This window comes from Henckelia pumila, chromosome 4 (genome assembly GCF_033568475.1).
Source record: "Henckelia pumila isolate YLH828 chromosome 4, ASM3356847v2, whole genome shotgun sequence".
Classification (NCBI taxonomy): domain Eukaryota; kingdom Viridiplantae; phylum Streptophyta; class Magnoliopsida; order Lamiales; family Gesneriaceae; genus Henckelia; species Henckelia pumila.
The window spans coordinates 35,519,647-35,537,471 of record NC_133123.1 but is presented as its reverse complement, the minus strand read 5'-3'; the positions used below and the strand labels follow the sequence as shown (position 1 = coordinate 35,537,471).

At 32.5% G+C, this 17,825-nt stretch overlaps 2 protein-coding genes across 2 annotated transcripts; both read right to left on the bottom strand.

Moving 5' to 3' along the window:
* Nucleotides 1-5,933: 5,933 nt before the first annotated feature.
* On the bottom strand, nt 5,934-9,433 carry LOC140860839 (uncharacterized). The gene is made up of 4 exons (XM_073263844.1): nt 8,957-9,433; nt 8,320-8,876; nt 6,605-7,794; nt 5,934-6,454 (listed from the first exon to the last, which is right to left on the bottom strand). The coding sequence occupies exons 1-4, from the start codon at nt 9,431-9,433 to the stop codon at nt 5,934-5,936; spliced, it is 2,745 nt and encodes a 914-aa protein (XP_073119945.1).
* Nucleotides 9,434-9,823: 390 nt separating this feature from the next.
* On the bottom strand, nt 9,824-10,870 carry LOC140860838 (uncharacterized). Its single transcript, XM_073263843.1, has one exon. It carries the CDS (start codon nt 10,868-10,870, stop codon nt 9,824-9,826), a length of 1,047 nt encoding a protein of 348 aa, XP_073119944.1.
* Nucleotides 10,871-17,825: the final 6,955 nt, after the last annotated feature.

Here is a 17,825-nt window from a genome sequence, read left to right as displayed (position 1 = left end):
GTATAGCACCTTGATTTCAGTCCTAGACTGATTTTACAGTAGAACAATTACAATCTCGAAATCTTTTAACACAAAGATCGACCCTTCAATGGTCAGAATGATGCTTTTGAGTGTTTGTGATTTCGAGTCTCTTGATCGAGTCTTGAGCGTAAGATGCTTTTTGATTTTTGAGCAATAGCAGAGATATCAGCACTTGGTTTTTTTTTGAACTTTGATCAAGATCCCTATTTATACTCTTTGGTTTGCAACGGTCATAATTTTAAAGTGTTCTTCAGATGGGATTCAAATTATTCCCGTTGGATTTGTCACTATCATTAACGATCTCTGACGCCGACATTCCCTTAGTATCGCGGCACTACATTTTGCAGAAATGTCAGAGTACGGACGATCTTATCTGAAAGTAGTATGGCGGTGAACTGCTGTGAATACTATTGACGCAATCAGTTTGGAAAGGGTAAACTGATTGATTCAGTTTAGCAAAGTAAACTACTTTGTATCTCTGAAGTAATCAGTTGAGTAAGGATGGACTGATGGATTCAGTTTAGCAAGGTAAACTGAATTGTTTTCCTATAGCGTGACTTTCAGTTTAGTCGAGGTAGACTGAATCGTTTGTTATCATGACATCATCATTTCTTGAATATCAGTTTAGTTTTCCGTAGATTCTTAAGTAGTTTGGTTTTGTTTTGTAAATGCCAAAACTAAATTTCCCAACAATTTCCCTATGTTTGGTGTTTATCAAAACATTTCAGTTGTCATATCATAAGCTCATAAACTGATATTTATAAGTTTGTCATCAAAAGCTGATATTCATTGTCATGCAAAGTAAATCAAGGTCTCAAGGTCGTAAGAACTCTTTTCCCCTTTTTGATAAACTGAGAAATACAAGAGTAGATAATATAATATTCTTGAAGTGAGAGAAAAAGATCTAGCGCCGATCTGAAGATGGTCTGTGAAATGCTGAACTCGAGTTGGTTGATGAGCTGCTGAATTAGAGCGTTGTAGAGCCTGAGATTCATGTTGAGCTCGCAAGATATTCTGAGATAAGCTAGCCAAAGAGTTCAGTTGCTGAGAGATCCCTTGAAAATTTGACTGAACTGAATTGTGAAAGATTTGGACAAAGCCATTCAAATTGTCAACTTTTGTCTCCAAAGACTGATGAGAGTTTTGCAGATGAGACAATGAGCTAGTTTATTGATTTGAGTCTGCTAGGAGCTTATCCAGTAGTGCAAGCTTTTCCTGAAGTTTTCCAAACTCAGCCTTCATCGATTGTCTCAAAAAGGAGATGTTGCTGTCTGTAGTTTGTTGATTTTCTTTAAGACTTGTGACAGTCTTGGACATGGCATAGACTGAGTTCTCAATTTGAGAAAGAGTTTGATACTAATCATCTTCAGCTGTTGAAGTTGGAGATGGAAGTCCTTTGTCAGAGAATAATAGAGATCCTTTGGTGAATTCTTGATTTTGTCCTTTAGGAGGAGATGGAGGAGTAATTGTGAGCATTCCAATCTTTCCTTTACCCTTGTCCAGATGAGTTGATGATTCAGGAGCTGTTTGAGCAATCATAGCTAGAGTTTGAGGTAGAGTCTCTGTCTCAATAGCTTTGACAAGAGGAGATGAATCATGGATAATTTGTTCATGTGGGGAAGATTCATTCATTGGTTCTTGCAACTCCTTGTCCTCAAGATGAACTGGTGGAACCAAAGAATCATCAGTTGAAGTGAGTTTAGAGGGTGCTTCCTCCGCAATAGACTCTGTTTGAACAGGTGTGTCATTAAGTGGAGATGAATTGTCCAAAGTCTGACTGACTTCCTTAGGTTCTGTCATAACTGATTCAACGGGGTTTGATAACTCATCTACCTGAGACAGGTGTGGTTCTGAGATTTCCATCTGAGTTACAGTAAATGACTCGTCTGTTTGATCATGAATTGGAGAAGATTGTGTGTCCATGATGACTTGTTGAGATTCTTCAAGTTCTTTTTGAAGAAACATGGGAGACACAAGTTCTTCTGTAGTTGGTGCTGACAACATAGGAGTTGAGTTATTCTCTGCCTCAATGTGAGAGATAACTTCATCAACATTCATAAGTTGAAGTTCAGGAAGAGCTTTGTCAATTTGGAAGGGTGTAGTTGCTGCTCAATTGTTGTATCTGGAGAAACTGAAGTTTCCTTTTGAAGTTCATCAAACGCCTGATCAATAGACTGGTTGGAGGATTCAGTCGAAGTATGACTTTTCTTGTTCTTCTTGTGTTTGGATTTGGATGAGGAATGAGTTTTGTGTTTCTTCCATTCAAATGCTTCTGGAATATCCAACTTTTGATCAGTTTTCCAGAATTTGACTTTTGTTTGGATTTGGATGAGATCAGTTTGTAGTTGAGTGAATATGACTCTGTCTTCATAAGAAGTTCTAGCACATGGAACATAATTGCTTTGAAATTCACCAACAATTTCTCCCTGCCTCTTTATCCGTAAGAGATCATAGAAGTACTTTCTTCTCATCAAAGCGTCTTGAATATTGGCAGTTTTGACTACTCTTAGCACAATTTCTCCAGTCTTGACAAATTTAGATAGCTCAGCTTTCTTGGTGAAGTGCCTAGCTAGTGTAGAAGTCCTGTATTGATGCCAAGTATCAAAAATTTCAGCAGTGCGCTTTTCAGCATATTCAAGTACTTCATCCATGGTTAAGTCAATTTGCAGCTGAATAGCATTTGATGGTCTGTCAGGGTCTGAGGAAGAAGCTATTTGTGAGCTCCCTGCAACCAAGTTCAAGCCTGAATGAGTGTATTCAACAATTTGTTTTGAGGACAGACCACCGATTGGTGTTGCTGGAGGCAGAGCTATAATTGGTGAAATAACTTGCAGGGTAGCTTTATGAGTTTTAACAACAGTGCTCAAATCTTCGGATGTAGGGATTTCTAGAGATGGTTGAAGACTCTGAAGTGGTTCAATCATCATAGGTTGCTTTCCCTTTGGATCAGTTTTGGATTTAGCCTCCTTGACTGTGTTATCAACATGGTGAGTATCTTCAGTTGAGGTCAAACCAGTTGATTTAGGAACCACAGAAATGATCAGTTTAGATGGGGAAGTTACAGCCTTTGCTTGTAACATTCTTGTTCGCTTAGTTTGAGGCAATGTAACCACTTTTTCACTGTCAGTTTCATCACTATCATAAATGACAAGATTTCTTTTCTTTTTGATGGACTTCTTTGTTGGTGTTTTCTGTACTTTTGCAGTCATTGAGTCGGCTGATCCTCTTGCTTGAAAGCTTGCGAGATATTCATGATTCAGAATTCTAAACTTGTGCAGTTGGGAGGAAGTTTGAAGAGTAATTCCTAGAGTTTCAAGAAGTTGACTGGCCTGAAGAATATATCCAGAGGATTGCTTTGTAGGTGTCATCATTTGAACGAATACATTGAAGAGAATGTTACTCCAATTGATCTTGACACCTTTCATGATAGCAGTCATTACCTTAAACTTTCCAACAGTTAATCTAGCGAAAGACCCTCCTTTGGCCAGAATACTTTTGGCAACAATGTCAGCTAACATTTGATATTCAGGCTTCAAGTTCTTTTGAGTCCAGACGGAGAAATTGGTTGACTTTGACCCCGAAAACAGACTTTGCATCTCAGTAATATCAGTGGTTGATATAATGTTGAAATCAGTATTACCTGTCGTAGGTAAACTGAAAGTGCTGGCAAAGAATCCTTCACTGATCTGAACGGTATGTCCTCCGAGAGATACCAATAAAATTCCATCATCGCCGAGCTTACATTTATGATATAGAGATAGGAGATCATTTTGATAGATATTCAAGTTTTTGATATCCAGGAATTTGCGAAGTCCAGATTGTTCCAAAGCAGTGCAGACCTTGGATATTTCAGGTTTGTCCATTCCGAGTAGTGAATCAAAATCAACTGCAAGAGCATTGAGAATGTAAACTGCAGATGAAGTAGCCATCATGAGTTTTTCCCGTGAATCAATAGAGTAATCGGAAGAGAGATTAGTCGAAAGCTTTAGGTTCTTGAACAATTTGATTGGAAGTAAGATGAAACAAAAGACTTGGTCAATACGACACAAGAGTGACGTGGCTTACTGAGGAATTTAAAAATTCAAATTCAATAGTACATAAAGGCGGGAGATAGTACATGTACTTCCCTTTACACATGCTACATATAAACCTATAAAAGGTGAGGCTGTCATATGATAGCTTATAAAAAATGAGTGACAATATCCCTTTGTTTGGGTTTGGTCAGAATCCGTATGTGGCATGTGAAGCATGTCGTGATAACTATTTTGAAGCTGAGAAGAGGAAGATTGAAGAACGTGTTTTTGAAAAAGTAATGAAGGTCTGGCTAAAGATTGAAGAACTCCATATGTACCACCATGCTCAATTTCCTCCGAGAAAGTTTGAGGATGCTAAGGAGATAGCCCAAAGAGCAATGTACTACATGATAGCACTGGATACTTTTGCACCCAGAGATATTTTTAAGGATAAAAATATTCTCTATATGATGCTTAGTAAAGAGTACATCACATTGGTTTGCATTGCAACTGATGAGCTAAGTGATCCTACTGTTGCGCCTCTACGAGCATGGGTGACAAGCTGGAGTTATGAAGTTTTCCTAAAGATGAGGGAGATAAAAAGTGTGTGATTGTAACCTTTTTGATTCCTAAGTATTAATAAAAGAGTTATTTTAACTAGACTGAATTTGTTCAACGACTGATTTTTCCTAAACTGATATTGTTCATAAACTGATTTTACCTAAACTGATATTTGTTCATAAACTGATTTTACCTAAACTGATATTGTTCATAAACTGATTTTACTTAAGTGAAGGTAAATAGAACTTACTAAAGGGCACGAGAAACTATGTTAGCAGGTAATGATTACATGCAACCAGTATTTCAGAGATTATATTGTCATAAACAATGCCTTATTTCGTGAAAGTTGTATGTGAGAGACTTTTTATATTCTTAATATTTAAAAATATAATAAATGCAAGAGACTCTTTGATATCCAGACTATCAGTCTATATAAAGAAATAAACATTAGAGTAAGGATATAAAGAAATGGAGAATTGGAGAGCTGCGCATGATGATTTCATCGAGGAGAAGATTGCTTGTTTGTGAGCAAAACTAATACGGATGCAATTTAGAAGTCCAAAAGCTCTCAATCCTGATGAGGTGCGTCGTTTGGAGAAGTACAAGCAAGTGCTCGGAGTAAACAACCCTGCATATGTCCTTGGTCGTGAGGGCATACGACTCCTGCTCTTGAAGAAGGAGTTAAGGGTGGTAACCCTTCTTCATGGCCTGGAAGAGGTGGAAGATGGCCCGTTGGAGGAGCATCTTCGCCTTCTAAAAATGGCTGTGGAGATAGAAATAGATATTGTAAATCGAGTTTATTAAATAAAATAAGTTTTTATTTTGAATGTGTTGTTTATAATTTATTTTGTTTGATGCGAGTCTATATTATATCCTGCAAAAGAAATTTTCCCTTAAAATATGCGTAACATTTTTAAGACAGAAAAGAATTTATTAACAATTAAGATAACAACATAAAGTTAGTTTAAAGACCCTACGAAGAATTCAGTTTAGATCAAACTAAATTTGTTTAGGCAAGTTGCAATGGATAAACTAATTTTAATCTAAATTAATAAGTCCTAAAATATTTCGAAAGTAAGAAAACTTAGACTCTGGGAGAGGTTTGGTGAAGATGTCTGCTGTCTGTTGCTCTGTGGAAATGTACTCAAGTCTGATGTCTTTCTTGAGTGCATGATCTCGGATAAAATGATGTCTAACTTCAATATGCTTTGTCCTCGAGTGAAGAATGGGATTGTAAGTAATTGCAATTGTACTGGTGTTATCACAGAAGATTGGGGAGTCCTGTTCTTCGATTCCATAATCTCTCAACTGTTGTTGAATCCAGAGCAGTTGAGCACATCAACTTCCTGCAGCTAAGTATTCAGCTTCTGTTGTAGATGTAGCAATGGATGTCTGTTTCTTGCTAAACCATGAAATCAGTCTATCCCCAAGGAATTGACATGATCCACTAGTACTTTTTCTATCCAGTTTACATCCAGCATAATCAGCATTTGAGTATCCAACTAGATTGAAGGAGTTGTGCTTAGCATACCATAAACCAACATTTTGAGTTCCCTTTAGATACCTCAGTATCCTTTTTCCAGCTATGAAGTGGGATTGCTTAGGATTTGATTGAAATCTTGCACATAAACATACTGCAAAAACAATGTCAGGTCTACTGGCTGTTAAATAAAGTAATGACCCTATTAGACCTCGATACATTGTGGCATCAACTGATATTCCCCCTTTGTCTTCGTCAAGTTTGATTGATTCACCCATGGGAGTTGTTGCAACCGTGCAGTTTTCTATACCAAACTTTTTGAGTAATTCTTTGGTGTACTTAGCTTGGCTTATGAATGTTCCACTTTCCATTTGTCGAACTTGCAATCCAAGAAAGAAATTTAGTTCACCCATCATGCTCATCTCGAATTTTTCCTGCATTAGCTTTGAGAATCTTGTGCATAGTTTGGGGTTAGTTGACCCAAAGATAATATCATCAACATATATTTGAACTAATAGAGTGTGATTGCCTTTCGTAAATTTGAACAATGTTTTGTCAACTGTGCCTATAGTTAATTCGTGTTCAAGAAGAAATTTGGTTAGGGTGTCATACCAAGCTCTAGGAGCCTGTTTCAGTCCATAAAGAGCCTTATTTAAATGATACACATGGTCTGGGAATTGATGATTTTTGAATCCTGGTGGTTGTTCAATAAAGACTTCTTCTTGAAGTTTCCCATTCAAGAAAACACTTTTAACGTCCATTTGATAAACTTTGAAGTTCTTGAATGAAGCATAAGCAAGGAATATTCTTATTGCTTCCAGTCTAGCTGCTGGTGCATAAGTTTCGTCATAGTCAATTCCTTCTTCTTGCCTGTATCCTTGAGCTACTAATCTTGCCTTATTTCTAACCACGGTTCCTTCTTCATTGAGCTTGTTTCTAAAGACCCATCGAGTGCCAATGACTGATTGATGTGTTGGTCTTGGAACGAGATCCCAAACTGCATTTCTAGTAAACTGATTTAGCTCTTCTTTCATTGCATCTATCCAACAACTGTCAGCCAATGCTTCTTCAATTTTCTTTGGCTCTTCTTGAGATATAAATGCTGCGTGAAAAAGTTCTTTAATCATTTGTCCTCGAGTCCTTAGTGGTGCTATAGGGTTACCAATAACAGAACTGAGTGGATGCTTTTTGGACCATTTCAGTTTAGTACTAGACTGATTTTCACTGATCACTTGAGCTTTTGGATCTTGACTATTTACATTATTTTGGTCACGCTCTGTGGTCTCATGGTGCTGTTCTTCAATGTACTCAATTGTGCGAGTTCGGTGAATATCAACTGGTTGATCACTGTTAAGATCCTCAACTACTGGGTCCACTAGTTTCGGTTCAGGAGATTGAAGAGTTCTTGTGGGTGGTGAAGCTTCGTCTTCACTTTTATCCTGATCATCATTATCTAATTGTATTTCCTGAAATAGGTCTGAGAGTTGATGAGTATTAGTTGCAACATCAGTAGTAAGATCTTCATCAAAAATAACGTGGATTGATTCTTCAACATTGAGAGTTCTTTTGTTGAAGACTCTGTAAGCTTTACTGATTGAGGAATATCCCAGAAAAATACCCTCATCTGACTTCGCATCAAATGCAGTCAGATGACTTTTACCATTGTTGTGGATGAAGCATTTACTCCCAAAAATTTTGAAATAAGATACATTAGGTTGTCTGCCATTCCAGATCTCATATGGGGCTTTAAAAAATTTCTTGCATATCATTGATCTGTTCTGAGTGTAGCAAGCAGTGTTCACAGCTTCTGCCCAAAACTTTTGAGAAATCTTGGAATCAACTAACATGGTTCTCGCAGCTTCTTTAAGAGTACGATTTCTCCTTTCTGCAACACCATTTTTTTGTGGTGTTCTAGCTGCTGAGAATTCATGTTTGATTCCATAATGCTCTAAAAATGAAGATAAAGTTTGAGACAAATTCAGTTCCTCTGTCACTCCTGATTCTGTCAATCTTACTTGATTTTTCGTTAAATAGTCTTTTAAAGATTTTGATAAGTTGAGAAGCAGTTTGGTCTTTTGATTTTAAGAAAATAACCCAGGTAAAACGTGAGTAATCATCAATGATGGCAAGAGTATACCTCATTCCCCCTAAACTTGTTACTGGGATTGGACCAAATAAGTCCATATGAAGCAGTTCCAAGCATCGGAAAGATGAGTTATGACCCTTTTGTTTTTAAAAGATAACCTAACTTGCTTCCCATATTGACAAGCTGAGCAAACTTTGTCTTTTGAAAAATCAATTTTAGGCAGTCCTGTTACTAGCTCGAGCTTACTCAGACTGGCAATTGATTTGAAATTAAGATGATTCAGTCGCTTGTGCCAAATCCAGTTGCGCTTAGAATTGGAAGCTACGAGGCAAACTAGTTTGCTAGACTGAATGTTCCAGCATACTTTATAAGTGTTTCCATATCGATTTTCTGTCAAAATAATGTTACCAGAGGCATCTTTAATAATGCAATTCAACTTTTGAAATTCAACAGAGTGCCCGTAGTCACACATTTGACTAATGCTGAGTAAGTTATATTTGAGAGTTTCAACCAATAGGACATCTTGAATGATAATGTTGTCGTGGATAATCTTACCCTTATCCATGGTCTTACCCTTTGAGTTGTCACCAAAAGTGATAATGGGGCCGTTGAATTCAACAAGTTCAGATAGTAGTTTATCATTCCCAGTCATGTGTCTCGAGCATCCACTGTCTAGATACCATGATTCCTCTTTTTTTTCCTTGATACCTGCTTCCTGCATTCACAAAGTTGAATAACTTTTGGTACCCATATCTATTTGGGTCCACGAGAAATTAATCCTTTAGGAACCCAAACCTGGAATACTTTAACTAGTTTACCAGTTTCTGTGTTCCTATAGGTACGTACTAAGTTAGATGCTCTAGATAGTGGAGTGTAATGTGCTTGTGAGACTGTATGTTGTTTTCCTTTTTCAATATCCTTGATATTTCTATATCGCTTTTGAACTGGATGTTGATTATGGTATTGATTTCTATTTTCTCTCATGATATTACGTTGATATGCCTTAGTCTGTTTAGGACTTTTAGCAATCTCTGCCTTAGTTTCATGAGGATTGAAGCCAATACCAAATCTTTTTCTGTTCATCTGCTCTATTTGTTGCCAAGTCATCAGAGTAGGCTTTTCATCTTCATGTTTCCTAACTGCTCGTACAAAGTTTATGTATTTACATTTGCACATATTCAGTTTGGGTAGAGAACTTGATTCACCAGTTTCCACTGTCATACCAAATCCAAGACCATTTTTGTCATGGGGTGGTCTTTGTGAATCATTCATTTATGTCAACAAGCTCGAAGATTTATTCCATGATCTTATTATATCATCCATGTTATGTTTTTCCGTTGTAAGATTCTTGATATCAATCTTGAGCTGTTCATTCTCAGTTCGGAGCACAGCAATCTCTGTTTCAAGACACCTTATCTCAACTGATTGTTCAAAGGAAAGTTCAATTGAGTTGTCTTGCAGATCCTTTTGCTTGGCTCTGACTTCATCGAATGCTAAGGACAGTTGATGATATTCATTTGCCATATCATGAAGAGCTTTGATTAGTTCTTCTCTGGTAAATTCCTCAGAACTAAAATCAAATACCTGTTCACTGGTGGATGGAAGCTCATGATCGTTTGCCATAAGACATTTGACTTCTTCTTCATCATCACTTGAGCTAGACTAGTAATTTGATCCCTCTGAATCACTGTCTGTTTCTGCCCACTTGGTTTTGCTATCTTTTGCAACCAATGCTTCATGCTTCTGTCTTGAGATATGTCTATCATTTCTTGAACTTTTTTTTTTGTCAAAGTTCTTTGGTTTGGGGCAATCGGCAATAAAATGTCCTGTTTTCCCACAGTTGAAATAGCTTCTTGGTTCTTCAACCGAGTCTTTCTTTTGAAAATCTATTCTGTGTGATCTTTCTTGGTTTCTTCTGATGAACTTGCCAAATTTCTTTACAAACAATGACATTGCATCACTGCTTAGTTGTTCTGCCGATATTTTTGATTTGACTGGTGACTCAATTTTTACTGCAGTCAAAACCTTGGTCAATTGTGAGGTAGACTGATCTTTCTCTCGAGTCTGTAACTCGAATTCATATGCTTTTAGATTTGCAAACAAATCATGCAATTCTAATTTGTTCAAGTCCTTTGATTCTCTCATGACCATTGTCTTCACATCCCATTCTTTAGGAAGGCCTCGAATTAATTTGAGAATAACTTCCCTGTTGGGATATGTTTTGCCCAATCCGTTGAGTTCAATAACAATGATGCTTACTCTTTCATCAAACTCTGTCATTGATTCTCCTGGTCTCATTTTGATGTTGTCAAATTTTTGAGTAGCTACAGATAGCTTGTTTTCCTTTGTTTGTTCATTTCCTTCACAAAGTTGGATCAACTTTTTCCAAATCTCTTTTCCAGTTTTGCATGTCTTGATTTTTCTAAAGGTATTCTTGTCAAGAATTTTATACAAGATATCCTTAGCCACATTGTCCAAATTTGCCTTCTTTTTGTCTTCAGCAGTCCATTCGATTCTAGGTTTCTCAATGTATTGTGGACCACCTCCAGAGATGGCTATCGCAGTATTGACCTTTGTGATTTCAAGAGGTCCATCAGTGATAACAAACCACATGTCATCGTCCAGTGCTGATAGGTGTGCTTGCATGCAAATTTTCCAATCATCAAAGTCTTCCTTTGAGAACATAGGAATCTTGCTGAATGAAGTCATTTTGTTTAAGTGCTTTATGAATAAGATAATAACCTCTCTGATACCACTTGTTAGGATCGGTTGAAAGTCTAGAGGGGGGGGGGGGGGGGGGCAAACAGAATGTATGCGGAAAGATGTCAAGCTACAGATTTAAAACACTTAGTGTAAATCAGTTTAGGGTAGGTATGAAGATGAAAGGTAAACTGAAATAACACAAAAATTGTTTATGAATGTTCGGAGATTTCAAACACTCCTACGTCACCCCTTCTTCCACCTCGAAAGAATTCACTAGAAGACTTTGATTTATACAAGCAATTTGCACAAACCCAATCCGATTTAGGACTTAAACACTGCCTAAACAAGAACTCCTAATATAGCACCTTGATTTCAGTCCTAGACTGATTTTACAGTAGAACAATTACAATCTCGAAATCTTTTAACACAAAGATCGACCCTTCAATGGTCAGAATGATGCTTTTGAGTGTTTGTGCTTTCGAGTCTCTTGATCGAGTCTTGAGCGTAAGATGCTTTTTGATTTTTGAGCAATATCAGAGATATCAGCACTTGGTTGTTTTTTGAACTTTGATCAAGATCCCTATTTATACTCTTTGGTTTGCAACGGTCATAATTTCAAAGTGTTCTTCAGATGGGATTCAAATTATTCCCGTTGGATTTGTCACTATCATTAACGATCTCGGACGCCAACATTCCCTTAGTATCGCGGCACTACATTTTGCAGAAATGCCAGAGTACGGAGGATCTTATCTAAAATTAGTATGGCGGTGAACTGCTATGAATACTATTGACGCAATCAGTTTGGCAAGGGTAAACTGATTGATTCAGTTTAGCAAGGTAAACTGCTTTGTATCTCTGAAGTAATCAGTTGAGTAAGGATGGACTGATGGATTCAATTTAGCAAGGTAAACTGAATTGTTTTCCTTTAGCGTGACTTTCAGTTTAGTCGAGGTAGACTGAATCGTTTGTCATCATGACGTCATCATTTCTTGAATATCAGTTTAGTTTTCCGTAGATGCTTAAGTAGTTTGGCTTTATTTTGTAAATGCCAAAACTAAATTTCCCAACAATTTGTTTCATTTTTTCAATCATACTAGTAAAAGTGACGTGCGTTGCACGTAAGAATGCTTTCTATTATCGATAAATGTTGTTAAATAAATGAGTTGAGATGAGAAAAGATAAATATGCAGTTAGTTAATAATTTTCATGATATTTAGTAAATATTAAATTCAATGTAGTATGATATTTACAACATGTATTATAAAATGAGTGCGAAGAATCTTTGTTGAAAGATTTTATATGTTACAAATCTAATTGAATTTATAGACGTTATTGCAAATAATAGTTGTAACAAATACTATAATTTTGTATAAATTAGACATTAAGGAAAATAAATAATTTTTTTAAAAAAGAGGAAAATATATAATTTGATGTCGTGAAATATTTAATAAATATAAAATTTTAAAAAAAATATATCAAATAATATATAGTTTTTAAAAATTATTTTACAACTACTGGTTTTGAGAAAATAATAATAATAATACAAATAATGCATTCTAAATTTTAAATTAAATTACAACGTCTTTTCTTGTTTACATAACAATTTTTTCTTCTTTCACGATTTTTCATTTGCAGTCCATTTATAAAAAAATTAATTTTCTCATCATCTTTGATAATAATTTTTGTAATATTTTTACTATCTAATTATTTTTATTTTTATATCTTTATTCTTTGATTCTTTTGTTGGATTATGCTGAAAAAATTCTTTGCAAGAGTATAAATAATTTCATTGTTTTCAACCTCCATTCTTGTGTTATTATCTTCTATTACTTGTAAGTCAATATCGTTAATAATCAATGTATTATTGGACGTTTTTTCTATTTTTAATTTAATGTTAAGTTGTTCGAAATCCACTATTGCAATAATTTTTTTTGCTAAATTTTAACTCGAATTTTGAATGTTTTTTTTTTATTAAAAATGTTAACATTTCATCTTGTATTTCAACCGTCTTATCCATTTTGAGAATAAATGTATATTCTTTTTAATTTAGTGCCTTTAAAATTTTGTATTATTTTGAAGTGATGTTGTCCTATAAATTAAAAAGATTTTATTAATAATTTGTAATAATATAGAGGACCGAGAGTTTGCTGCATTCTTTACCAAAAGTTATAACTCACGGTAATAATGCAACTCAAATTTTTTAAACCGCACAACAATCAAGCGTCATGGTTTGATTGTTTTACACAGCAAGGAAAATTATTGCACTCAACAATCTTCATTGCACTTAGCTTCTTGTAATCAATGAGAATCGAACACGTGACCTTAGCTTTGTTATCAATTGTATGACCGATCGCTTGTCACTTTACCAAAAGTTTACAGTTTCAATTTACAGTCATCATTATAACATTTTAAAATAATACATTATTAATAACTCATGTTAGCTAGCCTATAGATATAATGTTTAAATTTTAATATAGTTTTATTTTGGCACAATATTGATATTGATTCTTATGCAATTATTAACTCGAATTTCAATTATTTGGTTGATTAATATTGAGCAAGTATGACATTTTTGGTACCATGCATTTGTTTTATTTTCTTTCTTATGTATGTTGCTCTGAATCGATATTATTGATTATGTATTTGCTAATAAGTGAGATATGTTAATCAAATTAAATAAAAATATTCATTTTGTAATGTTCTAATTTATGTGTTAATTACTTGTTTTACAAATATTAATTTATGTAATAAAAATAATAACATATATAATGCATTCTAAACCTTAATTTAAATTATTAATAAATATTTTCCTCTATATAATGAATTTTTTTTTTTTTTATCTATTTCACGATTTTTTTCCATTTATCATGCATTATTTTTTCTTCATGAAAAAATCAATATTCTTATCATCTAACAACAATTTATATGGTGGGTCTGGCCAAACACGAAGACCCATTTGGACTTGTTTGTGAACACGTTTGGGCGAGTCTAAACTCGTTTTTTCGGGACACGTTTAATACAAAACTAAGTTTAGACCCGGTCCATTATCATCACTTTATTGAAGTGTTGTCGTTCTTTATTAAAGTATATTTTATAGTAATTGGTAATATATATACTGTTTGAAAGAAAAACTATTACATGTTTAGTTATGAAATCAATATAATCTTTAACATTGCAACTAATAAGTATTTCAAATACTTAAAAAAATATTTTGGTATTTCACGGGACTTTATAAATTATAATACTTTATAAAATATTAGAAATATGATATTTTTAATTGCAAGACCATCTCATAATTTTTTTTAAATGGTTTTAGCTTTTATGTGAAGGAAAATTAGTTAAAATTTTAATTTCAACTTTTATATATGTGATATGTGTGTGTTGATGTTTTTTTATTTATTATTTTATATTAAAACTTGACTATATTTGAATTATTTATTTCAACATATGTATATTATTTAATAAACATATATATATATTATTAACTTTTCCAAATCTAATATTTGTATATATTTAAATATGAACTCATGATATAATTCTTTATCTCAACAGATCCTTACACGAATTAAAATATATAAGATTTTTTTTTAAAAAAATATGTTTATTCAGTATACAAACAAATACAAATCAAGAATTGGTGTTTCAATATTTTAAGAAACTGAATAGTAATTAATTATGATTTTGTGAATTTTTTTTGAAATATTTGTGGAAAAAATATATTCATTTTATCTACAAGAAAATAAAAAACAAAGTGTTTTGATATTTTAATTTTTTTGAAAACTGAATTTTTATATAATATGCACATATTTTTTCAATTTTGATCTTATCATAATAATCGATTTTACATATAATATAAATATTGATCATTTTATCTACAAGAAAATAAAAACAAAGTATTTAAGTATTTTAATCTTTTTGAAAACTGAATCTTTATCTAATTTGCACACACTTTGTCAATTTGACGTTATCATAATAATCAATATAATCTTTAACATTGCAACTAATAAGTATTTCAAGTACTTAAAAAATATTTTGGTATTTCACGTGACTTTATAAATAATACTTTATAAAAGATTAGAAATATGATATTTTTAATTGCAATACTATCTCATAATTTTTTTAAATGGTTTTAGCTTTATGTGAAGGAAAATTAATTAAATTTTTAATTTCAAATTTTATATATATGATATTTGTGTGTTGATATATTTTTTTATTTATTATTTTATATTAAAATTTGACTATATTTTAATTGATTTATTTCAACATCTGTATATTATTTAATTAACATATATATATATATATATATATATATATATATATATATATATAAATTTTCCGAATCTAATATTTGTATATATTTAAATATGAACTCATGATATAATTATTTACTTCAATAGGTCCTTAAACGAATTAAAATATATAAGATTTTTTTTTAAATTTTTTTTTATTCAGTATACAAATAAATAAAAATCAAGAATTTGGTGTTTCAATATTTTGAGAAACCGAATAGTATTTAATTAATATTTTTGTGAATTTTTTTTAAAAATATTTGTGGAAAAAATATATTCACTTTATCTACAAGAAAATAAAAAACAAAGTATTTTGATATTTCAATTTTTTTGAAAACTGAATTTTTATATTATATGCACATATTTTTAAAATTTTGATCTTATCATGATAATCGATTTTACATATAAATATTGATTACTTTATATACAAGAAAATAAAAAAAAAAAAGTATTTAAATATTTCAATGCTTTTGGAAACTGAATTCTTATCTAATTTGCACACACTTTCTCAGTTTTGAACTTATCATAATAATATATTTTACATATAATATAATATTAATTTACGTTTATGTCATATAACTAAAGTGTTTTTTTTACTTTTATAACCCTATATGTTTTTATATGATTTTACTTATACTGTAAATAAAGGACAACGTTATTTCACAATGGTAAAACTTTGACCTTTTATTCACTGTTTTATATATGTATAGATATAGATATAGATTATCGATAAATTTATCTTTTTCGTCCACTAACTTGCACTTTCTTTCATTCAATTTTGGTCAATTTTGCATAGAGTGCAGATGTGACATCAAATATATATGTTGACAATGCTTCAAATATGTTGACAATGCATGATGGCACGTCTAAAGGTGCGTGTGCTATAGTTATCCCAATGATTTACATATTCCTTAAACATGCATCATCAGCAGCCCTTCCGAACACTTCTCCACAATGAGTTGGCGATGGCTATATTGCCTTTATGAAATTAATCGATTTTGGCTGATTTGAATGTCTTGCGTCTTGGAACTGATCCAGGACAGATTATTGATTTACCAGTTTTTGGTTGACATCAATACACAATATCATCTGTAGACTGTAGTCGGAATCGTTATATAATATATTTTCACGTAATTAAATCCTAATCGATCAGTATGGACCATGGACTGTTAGAAATTAATAGTCTAATTATAAAACATTCTTAACTCTTCAATTCTTCCCATGTGAGATAGAACACCTACCATTCTCTCACGTCGACCCCGGGCCCGCGCGACTACACAATGAGATCATATAGGAACTACTTAGTATTCATCCTCGTTTTACGAAAATAATTAACTTAAGTTGTTATAGAAGCCATTGAAACCCATTATAAACCATTCTTAACTCTTCAATTCTTCCTATGTAAGATAGGATCGGAGCATCATATATATTGGCATGCACTATAGTCTACACATATTAATGTCATGCCAATGACACATCATATCCATATTAGCTTCGTTTCGTAAAAATGACTAAAATAACAAAAATAAATATATAAATATAAAATAGCAACCTTAAACTGTAAATGATAATGCACATTAGTTTTTGCAAGACGATGCTTCCAACAAGGAACTGACAATAAGATAATACTTATTTTAGTTATAATCAATGAGTTGTGATACTCATGTGAATTTATATATTAATGAACAATGTACTTGATCAATGCATAAGCTTGTTTTAATATAATAACGTACTTCGATATCTGTCCAAATCTTTAAATGTATTAAAAATATTGTTTACGAAGCGACAGTTAATTAACCTAAATAATAATCAGTTTGAACATTTTTTGGACATAAAAACTTATTTTATTCATATATATGTCATATTTTATAATGAAATGTTTTCATCTCTGAAAAATGAAATTCCAAAATAACAGATCCCAGCTATGTGTGATGATTAACTTTTAATTTTCTCTTTATAAAAATATATTTTCCTATATATCTTTGATCTAAAGTATATTATGTTTTACTCAAATACGTCATGAAATACAACACAAACCCTAAATTCTGGTAGCATCATTATATTTTTCTTGTTTGCATGTGTTCTGTGATTTGATATCCAAAAATATATTTTTAGAAAAGATACACACACTTATATACATGATTTTATGAATAATTTTGATATTAAAATAATAAATAAAATTTGATCATATCATTTGTACGTGCAGTCAAACGAGGTTCTAATAATTAATTATAAGCCACAACATGATTCGCATGTAAATAAAAATTAATAATTGATGAGCGATATGGATTCCGAATTTCATAACATAAATTACCAGCAAATATATGTACTTCATTATTAATTATTTATTTAGTTATTTTTTTATTTGGGCTCAATCATACCCTAAAAACTTGGCATCTCCTATAAAAAAGAGTCATCTAGACCTTCATGAAATTCAATTAAAACTCACCAATAGCAATGGAGAAAGCAATATTCATTAAGCTAGATTTTTTCTGTTTCCTTATGCTTTGCGCACCAGGTAACTGTCTTTCGATCTTTTAACAATATCCTTAAAACTTCTTCATTTTCTTCTTCTTCTTCTTCTTCTTCTTCTTCTTTTTTTTTTTTTTTTACTATTTCACACATGAACATGTTAAAGTAGTGTAGATGATCATGCATCCCGTATTATTTAT

What these genes read in the sequence shown, in the direction of transcription:
- LOC140860839 (XM_073263844.1), bottom strand. Translation starts at nt 9,433, where the DNA reads ATGAATGATTCACAAAGACCACCCCATGACAAAAATGGTCTTGGATTT. An exon ending in AACTAGTTAAAGTATTCCAG is followed by an intron (nt 8,877 to 8,956) that starts GTTTGGGTTCCT and finishes TTGTGAATGCAG; the next exon opens with GAAGCAGGTATCAAGGAAAA. An exon ending in CAATATGGGAAGCAAGTTAG is followed by an intron (nt 7,795 to 8,319) that starts GTTATCTTTTAA and finishes CTGGAATGGCAG; the next exon opens with ACAACCTAATGTATCTTATT.
- LOC140860838 (XM_073263843.1), bottom strand. Translation starts at nt 10,870, where the DNA reads ATGACTTCATTCAGCAAGATTCCTATGTTCTCAAAGGAAGACTTTGAT.